Source organism: Ambystoma mexicanum, chromosome 1p (genome assembly GCF_040938575.1).
Source record: "Ambystoma mexicanum isolate Mex_15411 chromosome 1p, UKY_AmexF1_1, whole genome shotgun sequence".
Lineage (NCBI taxonomy): Eukaryota > Metazoa > Chordata > Amphibia > Caudata > Ambystomatidae > Ambystoma > Ambystoma mexicanum.
Genome location: NC_090921.1, coordinates 1,167,692,545 through 1,167,705,874, shown reverse-complemented (window position 1 = coordinate 1,167,705,874; position 13,330 = coordinate 1,167,692,545). Strand labels below are relative to the sequence as shown.

The 13,330-nt window shown below is 47.9% G+C and overlaps 1 protein-coding gene across 4 annotated transcripts in view; it reads right to left on the bottom strand.

Moving 5' to 3' along the window:
• Positions 1 to 9,841: 9,841 nt before the first annotated feature.
• KMT2B (lysine methyltransferase 2B) overlaps positions 9,842 to 13,330 on the bottom strand; it is a 1,990,704-nt gene continuing 1,987,215 nt past the window's right edge. For all 4 annotated transcript variants that reach the window (XM_069604859.1, XM_069604860.1, XM_069604861.1 and 1 more), the window contains one exon: positions 9,842 to 12,487. In XM_069604859.1, the coding sequence (XP_069460960.1) occupies positions 12,212 to 12,487 (276 nt within the window). In that variant the 3' untranslated portion in view covers positions 9,842 to 12,211. The remainder of the gene's footprint in view (positions 12,488 to 13,330) is intronic.

Below are 13,330 nucleotides of genomic sequence, written 5' to 3'. Positions count from 1 at the left end.
CTTGAGGGGGAGGGTCAACGCCTCGCTCCCCCTTCGAGATCAACCGGGTCCGCTCCAGCGGCCTACCCAGGTTCTCGGACTTCCTCTTCCCCGAACCAGAGCGCTGGCTCGTGGTCAAACGTGCTGGGGAAGTAGCGCCCTGCTTGGCAACCCAAGAGCCCGACCTTTCGGCGATCCCGGAGCCCGCAGACTTGCGGTGCTTGGCCTTCTGTTGGGCCCCTGTCGCCGGGGTGCCCTCAAAGGACTTAGAAGCCCGCTCAGACGACTTCTTCGCCTTCTCACTTGCTGTGCCCTTCTCCAGCCAGGTGGTGAGGCGGTAACGATGATCTTGTTTGGTGCGTCAAGAAAGGTTCTTGCAGAACGCACAGTCCTTCTCCACATGCGTCTTGCCCCCATGGAGGCAGTAGAGACATCGCGAATGCTCGTCCTCCTTGAAAACGTTATATAATCCGCATCCAGGACAGTTCCTGGACAGCTTGGATCCGGGCGTCGAGCTACCTTTGTCCTGGGAAAGGTCCGTTGAGGTAGGCCGCGGATCTTCCGGAATCCTCCAATAAGTGTAAACTCGACGAAAACTTCACCCTTGAGGGGCGTAGAAGAATTCCGAAACGGGTCCCCGTTATCGGAAGTAGAAACGGTGGAGCTTGAGGCTCAGTTAAACCGAAAAAATTGGAAAATCTCCTGAAAAAACGTGAAAAAACAGTAAAAAACTTGAGAGCTAAACACGAGGACTCCCAACACTTGAGCGTGCGGTAAAAATCTGAGGATGGCTGCCAGAGGCGGGGCTTAGGGAGAGGGCAGTCATTGGCTGGGGGCAGTATGACCCAGAGATCAGTGATTGGTTACTAAGAACCACAGATCAGAAACGAAACTGATACTGATTTTTTCTTTACCGAGGATTCCCAGCCTGACGACTGGGAATATTCATGAGCATGTGAATCCATGCCAGACCCCATGCTGGAGAAATGAGGGTTTCCTTAGATTCTACAAACGCCTCTATGAGGACAAGGGGGAGGAGTTGGTCGGGAGATTCAGGAAACTCTGGAAGACATAGGACTACCGAAATTAAATGATGAGGAACGGGAGAATCTAGACGCCCCACTTACACTAGAGGAACTAGAGATAGTGGTTCGGTACCAACCCACACGTAAGGCCCCGGGGTCGGACGGGCTCCCTATTGAATTTTACAAAACATATAAGCAGGAAGTACTCCCCCCGCTGCTCGCCATGCTGAATGAAGAGCTTGAAAGGGGAAGGTTGCCGGAGTCTTTAAGGGTGGCAGTGATTATTCCGCTCCTAAAACCGGGCAAGCCAAGTACGGATTGTGGGTCATACAGACCCCTATCTATGCTCATCCAAGATAGTAAAATCCTTACAGCAGCATTGGCAAACAGACTCAAACGGGTAATTGGCATACTTATACACCCCAATCAAACAGGCTACGTTCCAGAAAGGAACATAACTGATAACCACAGGAGACTCCACCACATCATAGAACAGACAGAGAAGGACCCCAGCGAAATGGCAATAGCCTCGCTGGATGCAATAAAAGCCTTCGACTCTGTGAGGTGGCTGTGGTTGCTGACGGCCCTGAAAGAATACTGGATGGGTCCAGGGCATTTGAGGTGGGTCAGGATGGTATACAGCTTCCCGATTGCAAGGGTCACAACGGGCGCGATAATCTCAGACAAATGGCAACTCAGTAGGGGCACTAGACAGGGCTGACCCTGGTCGCCCATGCTTTATATTTTCGCATTAGAACCATTGGCAATCTGCCTCAGAAAACAGTACGGGGAGATGGGGATCCACACAAAGGGGGGAGCGCACCCGATATCATTGTACGCCGACGATCTGCTGTTGTACCTGCGCTTCCCAGACGAAAACCTACAGTATGTCCTGGATGTGATGGAACGCTACGCCACCCTTTCAGGCATGGTGGTAAACCCTAAGAAGTCAAGCATGTTCCCTCTGGGTAGATACAGGGGGGCCACGCATGGCAACCTACCGGTCTTGCCGATACCCTGGCAGACCAGGACATTTAGATACTTAGGGATTAATATATACCACACGGCTGTAGACGAATACAAATATAACACAGAAAGGGCAGTGGAAGGCATTAAGAATAGTATGGCGTTCTGGTCCAAGCGCCCCCTGGCCATGGTAGGAAGGGCAGCTCTGATTAAGATTGTGGTACTGCCCAGGCTGCTACATTTCTTCACGAACATCCCATACATGCTCCCCAAACGCTTCTTCATGAAACTTCACAGCTTATGCAGGGGCTTTATATGGCATAACTCCAGGAACAGGGTAGCCCTTTGGAAGTTGCAAAACCTGTGTGATAGGGGGGGCATAAACCTGCCGAACTTTGAAATATACTACCTGGCAGGACAGCTTCAGTATGTGGCCAGATAGTTGTCCAAGGAAGAGACGGCCGAAACCAGGCTATTGAGCAAGGACACTGCCCCCTTTTTTCTAAGAGAGACGGTATGGGTACCTAAACCAGAGATACAAGGAAGTGCGAGATTGTTGGAATTGGGCTGGAAAATATGGAGTAGGCATGCCAGATAGTGGGAAACCCGACCCCATGCTCCCCGCAGGTGCCGCTAGTGGCGCTATGCGGTGAGGACATGCAAATGATAAAAGGGATTTGCAATTACTGGGAGCCGATGGGCCTCGCGACCCTCAGACATATGGCAAGAGGGGGAGGCACTAGATTTCCAGAGGATAATGGAGGACACCAGGGTACATAGAGGTCAATATATCACATACACAAGAATCCTCAAACGAGCACGTGAAAGGTGGCCCGAGATAGAGCTAGCGGAACAACCCTATACAGTCATTGAGACAATGCATGATATCTCGGAAGGGCGGCACGAAATATACCGCATTTATGAACTACTGATGTCTAGGGTGGGCAAGGAGGTGCTCCAATTGAGGCGGGACTGGGAGGAGGAGGTGGGAGAACTTATGCAAGACGGACAATGGGACAGGGCTCAAAGGTATCATAAGAAGGTGTCCCGTAATGCGAAGCTACAGCAGATCCAGTTATAGGTCACCCACAGGGCATACATGACCCCTAGTAAAATTGCCAGGTTTTGAGGCCCCGAGATACAGAAATGCCCCAGGTATGGGGAGGTGGATGCCAGGATGATGCACATGTTTTGGGCATGTCCGGGGGTGGGCAGATTCTGGACAGAGGTCAAACTATGTCTGGCCCAAAGAGGGATTAAGATGGAGGTGGAGTCAGTATGGGCATGCATGCTGGGGGGTTTTGCCAGACCACGCAACCTGAAGCACATTAGTAAGATGAAAGATCCAGCCTACACCTTGGCCAAACAGAGAACTGCAATGGGCTGGAAGGCAGCCCAAAGACCAAAAATAGACATGTGGTAAGTAGGCTGACCTCCTGAAGTGGGCAGAAGCGGAGACGGCAGCCTGGTAAGAAGCAATCAGCAGGGGAGGGGAGGAAGAAGCAGGACCCCTGATCGCGTGGAGACAACTGGTGGCCACGATGATAGGACCGTCCCATGCTGAACTTAGTGAAGATGACAAGCCTGGAAACAATGAGGGAGACAAACCCTGAGAAACGAAACTGGTGGTATTGAAGTGAGGGCTCGAGTTAAAGGGCGGGAGGGGGGAGGACTGCGATGCATAACATGTGTATACAATGACGTGTAGCATATATACGTGTATGTCCTAAATGTTGGTAAAGTTTGGTGTGTTTTTTATAAAATAATAAAAATTCTTTAAAAAAAATAAATAAAAACAGCCGTTGTACCTTGCCGAGGATGGCCTTTATCCTGTCCTCTGACGGTGCGGCTAGGCGCTCCACTGTGTTGAGTCTGGCTCCCAGGAACGGAGCGTCCTGGGATGGCTCAAAGCAGGACTTCACATAGTTTATCGAGAACCCTGGTTCCGTGAGCAGGCGGACAGTCCTCGCTGTGTGTCCGACGGCACGTTCCTTTGACTTCGCTCGGATGAGCCAATCGTCCAGGTAGGGGTAAATGTGGATCACCTGAAGGTGCAGCCACGCCGCCACCGGTATCAGGCACTTATTGAAAACCCTTTGGGCTGACTTCAACCCGAAAGGAAGGGCCTTGAATTGGTAGTGCCGCCCTTGGACCACGAAGCACAGAAACTTTCGATGTCCCTTGTGAATGGGGATGTGGAAGTAGGCATCCTCCAAGTCCAGCGACAACAGGAAGTCCCCTTCCTCTAGCCGTCCCAGCACATGCTGGAGGGTGACCATCCGAACCTCTGGGATTTTATGCATTTGTTGAGGCAGCGAAGATCTAGAATGGGCAGCCAACCGCTGGTCTTCTTTCGGATGAGGAAGTACCGCGAGTAAACTCCGGAGCCCCTTTGGGACGAGTTCCATTGCGCCCTTGTTTAGCATTGCTCGCACCTCCAGCAGAAGCTGCGGAATGTGGTTTTCTTTCCTGGCCAAAGGTGGAAAGCGGGACACTTCCCTTGGAACTCCAGAGTGTGTCCGTGGGCCAGGGCATCCAGCACCCAACGGTCGGTGTAGATGGACTTCCACACGCCAAGGAAGTTCACCAGCCGACCTCCCACCACCGGGGTGCTCAGGTGGGGGCCTGACATCACGGTCTGTTCAGTCCTGCTTTGCTGAGGCCTTACCACCCTGGGCCCCTTGGCAACGACTATGATGTCCTCCGGCCTTGTAGCGGCCTCTGTAGGCTTCCTGGGACGAAGAACAGCCCGCCTGGCGGTATGAAGAGGAGCTGCCGCCGAATCCTTTGGAAGTACCTTGTGACTTGCCTGCGGAGGGCCAAAAGGACGGCCGTCGTTGATGGAGCGTGCCCAAGGCACGGGCCGTCTCGGTGTCTGCCTTGATGGCCTGCAGTGACTCGTCCACTGCCTTGCCGAACAAGTTGTTTCTGTCGAAGGGCATGTCCAGTACCCTCGTATGTACATCCTGACAGAAATCAGTGTCCCTGAGCCAGCAACGCCGGAGAAGGCAAACGTTGTTGCCCATCTGGTGGAAACCGGTGTCAGTGATGTCCGTGGCCACCGTGATGTCGTGGTCCGAAGCTACCTCGCCTTCTTGCAAGATATCAATTCCTCCTTCTGCTTTTCGGGGCATAGCTGAAAAAGCTCTGAGGCCCTAGCGATCATGGTGTGAAAGGAGCCAATTTCTTCGGGAGGAGCAGCCCAGGGTGGAGGCGGTGGGAGATCAGTTCAGTCATCGTCGTCTGTCTCTGTCTCGTTCCTCAGTGGAGGGGATGGAGGTGAAGGATGGCAGGGTGGGGGTGGATAGACCCTCCTCTGCTTGGATGGAGGGCCACCCGACGGTCCAGGCACCGCTTGATCGTCCGCCGGAGGCAAAGGCATCCTTGTCCTTCTCTCTGTGCACAGTGTGTGCAAGGTTAGCAAGATGTCCTCCGACCTGTCTGTCGGTGGTGGCAGCAGTTGCGACGGGAGCGTCGGCAGCAGCATAGTGTCCTCTGGCTCCTCGTCGATCTGTTCCTCGTCATCTCCCTCACCGCTCTCCACGTCCGCTTCATCAGGGTCCTTGCCCTAGGGTCTGGCCTCGAGGAACTTCTTGTCAAGAACTGACTGGAGGCCCGAAAGCTCGTCCTCGGAGGATATATCAGAGTCTGGTAGGACTATCGTGTCCCCCCCCCTTCTCGCCCAAGGGCTTCACTGGGGTCTTATCGATGGGAGTGAAAGACGATTCCCTCCGGCTGGGCAGGGAAACTCTTGGCTTGGGGGCCGTCTCCACTGTGGCCGCCTCTGCGGTCTTTGCCAGGGATGCTACCACTCCTTCAATCGAAGCCTTAGCCTGGTGAACCTGGGCCTTCACGACCTTAGGCGCGTCTGAGGCCTTCACCGTGGGGGGAGGGCCACCGCCTCACTCCCCCTTGGCTTTCTCCGTCGGAACCGACCAGGCCTTCTCCAGGAGCTTACCTGGGTTGTCCGACCTCCTTTTCGTCGATCCGGAGCGTTGGCTCGTGGTTGACAAGTGTCAGCGATGCTGCGCCCAGCCTGGCAGCCGAGGAGCCCCTACCAACGGCACCCCCAGTGCCTACAGCCTCGCGGTGCTTTGCCTTATGTTGGGCCCCCATCGCCAGAGCGCCCTCAAAGGTCTTAGAAGACCGCTCTGATTTTCTCTTGGGAGAAGTAGGTTGCCGGGGCTCACCTGCCACCGGGCTCTTTGACTCCATTCAGTCAGCGAGTCGCTTGTAATGGCCCTTCATGGTCCGGAGGATATGTCCTTGCAGAACGCACAGGTCTCCTCGACGTGCGATTTTATCTGCGTGCAGGCAGTAGAGGCACCGGGAGTGCCCATCCTCCTTGAAGACATTCTGTAGTCCACATCCTGGGCAGATTCTAAACAGAGGCGCCGAGTCTCCTTTGTCTTCGGCCATGACCACGAGGGGTAGGCCTCCAAGATCTTCTGGAATCCTCCTTGAAGTGAAATTTGACGAAAACCCACCCTTGAGGGGCATAGAGATTTCGAAAACGGCTCCCCGTTAATCAGAAGATGAATCAGTGGAGCTTGAGGCTCAATTCGACCGTAAACTCTTTGAAAAAAGCAATACGCAGTAAAAGCTCGAGAGCTAAGCACGAGGACTCCCAACACTTGAACACTTAAAAATCTGAAGATGGCTGCCAGAGGAGGGGCTTAGGTAGAGGGCAGTCATTGGCTGGGGGCAGTACGACCCAGAGACCAGTGATTGGTTATTAGGAGAAAGACAGTTCAGAAACAAAACAAACTGTTTTTTTCTTTTACCGAGGATTCCCAGCCTGACGACGGGGAATATTCATGAGCATGTGAATCCATGCCAGACCCCATGCTGGAGAAATATACACAAGCTGCAAAAATATATATCAGCTCTGTCACACCCTTCACCACTGGCTCCCATGATGACAAGCCACCCGGTCTAAAGTTACAAAGCACCCTCTGTTGACTACGTTTTTTCGGATATAATTTGCATCTGAAGCCATAAAAAAAGCAATCCGTTTTAGAAAGATTTTATCGTCACAGATAATATTGCAAAAGGTAGTTCATTTTTCTGTGCCTGTGGTCAACTGCGCTCATTATAAAATGTTTTGTTAGTTTCCTTTCCAGTTTTGTCTGTGTGGATACACATGCTCAAGACATGCTCTCTCTCGCAAGTGTTTCCCAAAGTTAAAATTGGTCCAGGGACCTGGGGTCCATTTGTAGATCTCATGTTGAATTTTCTTTTGAACATTTGCCAAAATACCTTTGTGCTGGTATCCTGACCACCTTTGGTTAAGAGTCATTCACATGTTAGGAAGAGACTTCAACCTGCAGATTTCCTTTTCAAATGATGTCCGAACCACCAACTGAAAAGACTACTTTCTCCCCAACTCCATTGTGAAGGTCATCAAAGGTGAATCACTTGCACCATTGCTCAGTGATCAAAGCATCACTGTCACAAGGCACCTTCCCAGGCGTACTGAAAACTGGGCAGATCCTTCCCCCTGCAGAAGAAACTCGCACTCAACACGGATGACCTGGCCAACTATTACCCCATCACTACGCTTCCTCAGCATAGTGATGGAGAAGACCGTTCTATCCATTTGCATGAAAGGATCACTTGGCACAATCTCTTATAGGACTTCCAATCTGGTTCCTACCCATCATGCAGCTCAGAAACGGCCATCATCCAAGATATTGATCATGCTTTGCACATCAATGACAAGGGGGACCAGTACTTACTCATCTTTGACCTAGCAGCTGCCTTCAATACCGTTGACCAGGGAGCCCTCCTAAACCACCTCGCTATGTGAATATGGGCTTTGATGGAACAGTCCTGCATTGGTTAGCCTCCGGCAACAGAGACCAACTTGTCTAGATGCGCTCCAATAGATCCCATCAAGGCCCACTATCCTAAGGAGTTCCACAAGACTCCAGGGGATTTTGCAGCTACACATGAAGGCAACGTAGAGGCTACTCTTAAAAATAGATGCCTTCCTTTCATCATCAGGATCCAAGTGCATATCAGTCTTCTGATAAAACCCAGAGTCTATTGATAAACTTTCATATTAAGCAAACAAGGAAAAAACAGAGAAGACGATAAGCAATTTTCTTGAGACACCAAGAAAATCTAATAAAGAAAAAAACATTACTTTTTACATTTAGTGATGGACACTCCAGGGATTTCCAGAAGGATCAGTGACAACCAACTGCCACAGGAATCTAGTTTTTGTGTCATAGGTGGTATTTTGTCAACCAGTGAGAGGAACATAATAGCACTATCTGTTCCTGGCCTATAATATGCTGATCTAGCCGTCTCACACTCTTCTCTCTCTTTCATGCCATGTCTCCTTTTATGTGAATGAGTGGCTTTATCAGGTGCATGTTTGCTAAAGCCAACCCAGTCGTTGCTGACAGTTGTGCAACCAGAGGAAAATATGTCTTGTGGGAGCGCTGTGTTTAAAATGTTTTAAAAAGCAGCTATTCAAAATGCAAATTATTTCATTGTACTCACATTATAAACTGGATCTCTAAAATGTTGCAGTGTTAAGTTTATTTCTAGTAACTTCTAGTATCTATTTTATTCATCATATGGTTAAAAAACATTTTTTTTACAGAGCCAATCACCTTATCAAAAGCTTGAATAGCCTTGTAAGTTATTTTGTGATGTATATGATTTTCATTTCAAGAAAAATAGTCTAGTAATGCTCCAACTTTACTCTTTAGAAATTAATCTTTTATTTCGGGCTTAATGTCTGTGACCAGTCTCTAAGCGTAGTACTGGGATTCGAACCTGTGTTGCTATGTGTTGTCTTGCTTAAAAAAAAAGTTCATTGCCCCTCAGCTATCCCCCCTAGCCCGAAATACCCCTAAGAGAAAGGGAAAGGTACAAATATCATTGAGGATTCCAAACGCTTTGCATAAAATGAAAGAGCATTTTGGGAACATAAGAACCACACCTCTTTTTATTTAACATTGATGTTGAGATAAAAGGGTTATATGCTTCAAAACATGCACTGGGCTTTGTATTAGTGTCACAAGACCTGCCTCAACATTAAAATGACTAACATCGAACCCTATAACTGGTTCAGACAGCCTCAGGAATTGAATGTGAGGACAGAATGGCTTTGACAGAGCTTTGGGGGTCCAACAGCCGTGCAGTGACAATATTTACTTTCCTTGTGCACATTTATAGCTGGGCCTCAGGGTAGGGAAGGCTATGCTAATGTTTATTTCCCAAAGCACACAGTGCGGAAAGACAGAGAAAGGGAGAGAGAAAGAAAGAGAGAAAGAAAGAGAAAGAGAGAGAAAGAGAGAGCAAGGGGTAGATTCCCTCCACGGGCAGACTCTTTTTGCTCATAGGTAGTCCTTTACGGTCACAATTAGTTGACACCAAACTGATGGAGGTAAGGCCATTCTAGACATATGGGATATGGCATCCAACAGCAAGTACATACTCCAAGCAGGCAGGTGGTGCCTGTGGAATGCAAGGGCACTGCATTGCTTCACTTATCGCGGTGCTTAAACTAAGTAAGCCACCTCTCACAGAGACTTGAGGCTTGTGCGGCCAAAGGAGTTTTGTTTAGTAAAAGCCAAAATTGTTGGCTTTCGCAATACTTTTTAAAATGGCCTCAGAATTCGAAGAGTAATTAGTGTTTGGAACACAAGGCAAGCAGCAAAAGAATGGAGGTTAGTCTGAAAAAAAGAGTACAGAAGTAAAATACAAATACTAGGACAGTCCACCAAGAAGAAACATGTAAATATTAATTATGACCATAATGTGCGACTTGTTCAGAATGCAGACCCCAGAAACAAGGAGAAATCATTTTGTTTTGTCAAAATTCGCTTTATTTAAAATTATACGAACAAGGTCAAAACATCTCAACATCTTTTATTCGCCGACTCTTTAAATAGAAAAGTGCATAGGAAATAAACTGGCTTAGAAATGTTTGTACAAATATTTACAACTTTCCTCTTCAGTATACTCTTGTCAAACACAGTTATTTATAACTGAGGAAAAAAGACATATTTAGAAAAACAATAGAAAATAAAGGGATAAAAATGTTGCAAATCATCGTCCCCTCTTTCCACAGCTGCCGTCCTAGTTCTGGGAATACTCAAAGGTTAGATTCCAGAGCACCAATCAAATAGAGGGAGAGTGCTGTCATGTCTGTATCGTGCATTAGGTACAAAGTGTGGATTCAGTGGTGGAAAGAAGAGGGCATCCACTCAACCTGCATTTACTGCCACAAGTTCTTTGATCGCCTTCAGTTGCTTATCAAAGGGGGAGAGGGCAAGACCCATGGATGACATTTTTTACATAAACCAGCATCTCCCTCAAGTAAGAAAGCAGAATCAAACCCATTTAACCGGTCTCTTAAACACTCATACAAGGTCCATAAGATCAACCAACTGATGCTTTGGTGGGAGATCGTCCAACAGCCGTGGAGGGCAGCTGGCTGGAAGAGCAGTTGGAGGATAGCAACAAAAAGCAGCAACATCTATTGATTGCAGTAAAGAAAGATCATGATCACAGGATTTGGGGGATACATGACCATACAGACTCTATAAAGTGTCTTCAGGAGGGGTGATTTAGATGAAAGGTATGGCCCACAGGGAGTTGTTTAACAATGATACTGCATTAGTTTTATGGAAGTTAGGCATTGTTTAAACCAGAATGTTCACAACAGCCTATTTTCAGTATGGGAATAGCCAGTCACTCCTGGAGTTTGTCATGGACTCTGGAATGACAACGGTGCTTTACACAGCAGACCTGTATCATATTATTTTGTGATTGAACAGGGGAATGAATAAGGTAAAGAACTGCTAACCACCATCTTGGCCTCCAGCCTAAGTCTCTGAGACAGCCATCAACATCATGCGTTTTATTCCCTTTTGGCCTACACATCCAGCATGTCCAGGCAACCAGGCCTAAGACCTCAGGGAAGGATTTAACACAAAATACCCAGCAGAGGCATACATAAGCCAGTGCCAAAGGCTTTGGCAAAAGGGACGCAAAGACCTTGGCCAAGTAGAGACTTACACCTTCTGTGATCAGAGATGTAGTTACACAGATCTTGAGGAAGGAGAGCCCCAGTGTTAGACTTTGTGGAATTGGCCCTGAGTGTTACATATACATGACAAGGCCTCACAACAGACCACTAGATCTACAGGGGAACGCTTCAGTGCAACAAACGAGAGCTGTAAATCTTGGGACAAGAGTGTGCCATACGCAGGCACCTCTGATCTAGAGACAGCACCTTCAAACTGACAGAACAAATTATCTGAAAAAGGGTCTGCAGAGACGATCATGGTAAAATCTTGTGAAAAAGAGAAGGTAGACAAATAACAGGCAAGAATCCTGCCTACCAAGAAAGAAAAGGGAAAATTATCACTTGCCAAAGTAATGAAAAATGGGAAATTTGAAAAAAGGGAAAGTGAAAACATGACATAGCCCAATATAATGGGTAATATGAGACTTAAGAAAGCTCTTAAGGGAAATCAGCCTGCACAATTAGGAAAGAAGTAAGACTAGCTTATTTATGCTAGTTCCAGTGGCCCGGCCCGGGATAGAAAAGACATATTGGGATATGAAATAGGATTATGTTCTCGAACGTCCCAGAAATGCTGTCTGACATTTCGTTCCTATCAGGTGTCCAAGTGAATGGAATCCCTTCTGAAGTGCCTCAAATGGTAGTGCTGATTCATGTATACCGCCGAGATGGAATCTTGGTGTTGTGTTCAATGGTGCTGGATCCATATGTCCAAAAAGTGCTAGCCTCTGTTCTCAGAGTGCAGTGTAGAATGAAAATGTTAGCTGATTGAGATAGCGGTGCATCGTGCCTCTGACATGTCCGATGAATCTCCAAAGCACAAAACTAGCTAGAGACCAGGATCAAAGCCCATTGCTAAGGTGATGGCGGAATCTTGTCCAAGTCGCTGCTTGCAACGGTGCTGGAGTCTTTTTGCGTAGACACTGTTCACTATTATGCCAAGAATCATCTCAGAAACCTGTTGCGATCATGCCGAGCCCAACCACAAGGCACTGACAAGTCTAGTCAAGTATCTGGAGTGCTGTTACAGATGGCATCAGTCTGGCATCCCAAATGCTGTGTGGGAGGAAATTTAAGCTTTACCGCCTGTATGTAGCCTGGCAAGACACTGTAGAATACTCTGAGGTCTTGCATGCATTATTACTGGAGTCTCATTTCAGTAGGAGATTCCTGCTCACCCACCATTCAGGTCTCAGTTCAGAAAACGTCTACACTTTTTGGCTCCGCAGTTGCATGGCAACTTGTTACTGGGGTCCTCGATGGGGAACTTGTAGTCGTATGTCAGTTCTTCACCACGGTAGATTTTACGCAGTGCAAAAATGACTATATGCTTCTGGCCCTCCACATGGATGACCCGGGAGTAGCAATTAGGCTCGCAAGAATGGTTTATGAACCTTGCTGCATTACCATGCATGGTGGCATCCACTACGTCAAAGTCATCAATGCGGAACATGTAACAGCCAATGCCCTAGGAAAACAAACAAAAAACGTTATCAACAGTAAAGGATTGAGAGAAGCCTTTATTATATGAACAAGGGTCTACAGGTTTCAGAAAAAAAAACATTATTTACCTCTGGTACTGTTCTTTCCAAAGGAAACAATTCCTTCCAAAGATAGCTCATCTTCTGAACTACAGCTCAGAAATGGTTAAAAAGAAAAGACACTGGTTGCCACCGTGCTGCTCTGAGACTACCCTTTTCACTACTACTTGGTGTCAGTCTCATGCTGTAAGTGATGTCACCCATTTGTATACTCGAAACCACCAGAGCCATTTCCCTTAGTTCCACCTTTTACTTTGGGCGTATGCAAGGAACAATCAAACCTGACATATTGAGAATCAAAAACCTTTTGAGCCAAGAATTGTTTTAAATTCCAATTAATTATCATTAAAGTAAACTATTTTGTGAGGCAGGAATATTGGCCATACAAAATCTGTGGGAGTGCCAAGGCAGAATTCCTATTTTGGTGATTCTAGGGCTACTTTTTGGAGTCCCTTAAAACATTTAGCTGCCCCGTCCCCATCTTTTCTTATTCCTGGATCCCATGTTGGTGGCTGGAGGGACTTCTCCTGAAGTCCCACTACCATTACTTTCCTTTTTACCTTATATGATATATATGGTATTGGGACACCCCTAAGACCTCCAGTGCCAGTCTTGTCTCTCACGCTACCCAGTTCGCCTCATCACCATACACTGGATTTAGAGAGTAAGTTGGTGGCAGCTATATTTTATTTTTGGCTTCACCAAGGATGCATGTATGCGGTTTTGCTGCATTGGAAGCCCAATGTACCATTTTGGTAGCCATTTCCTTT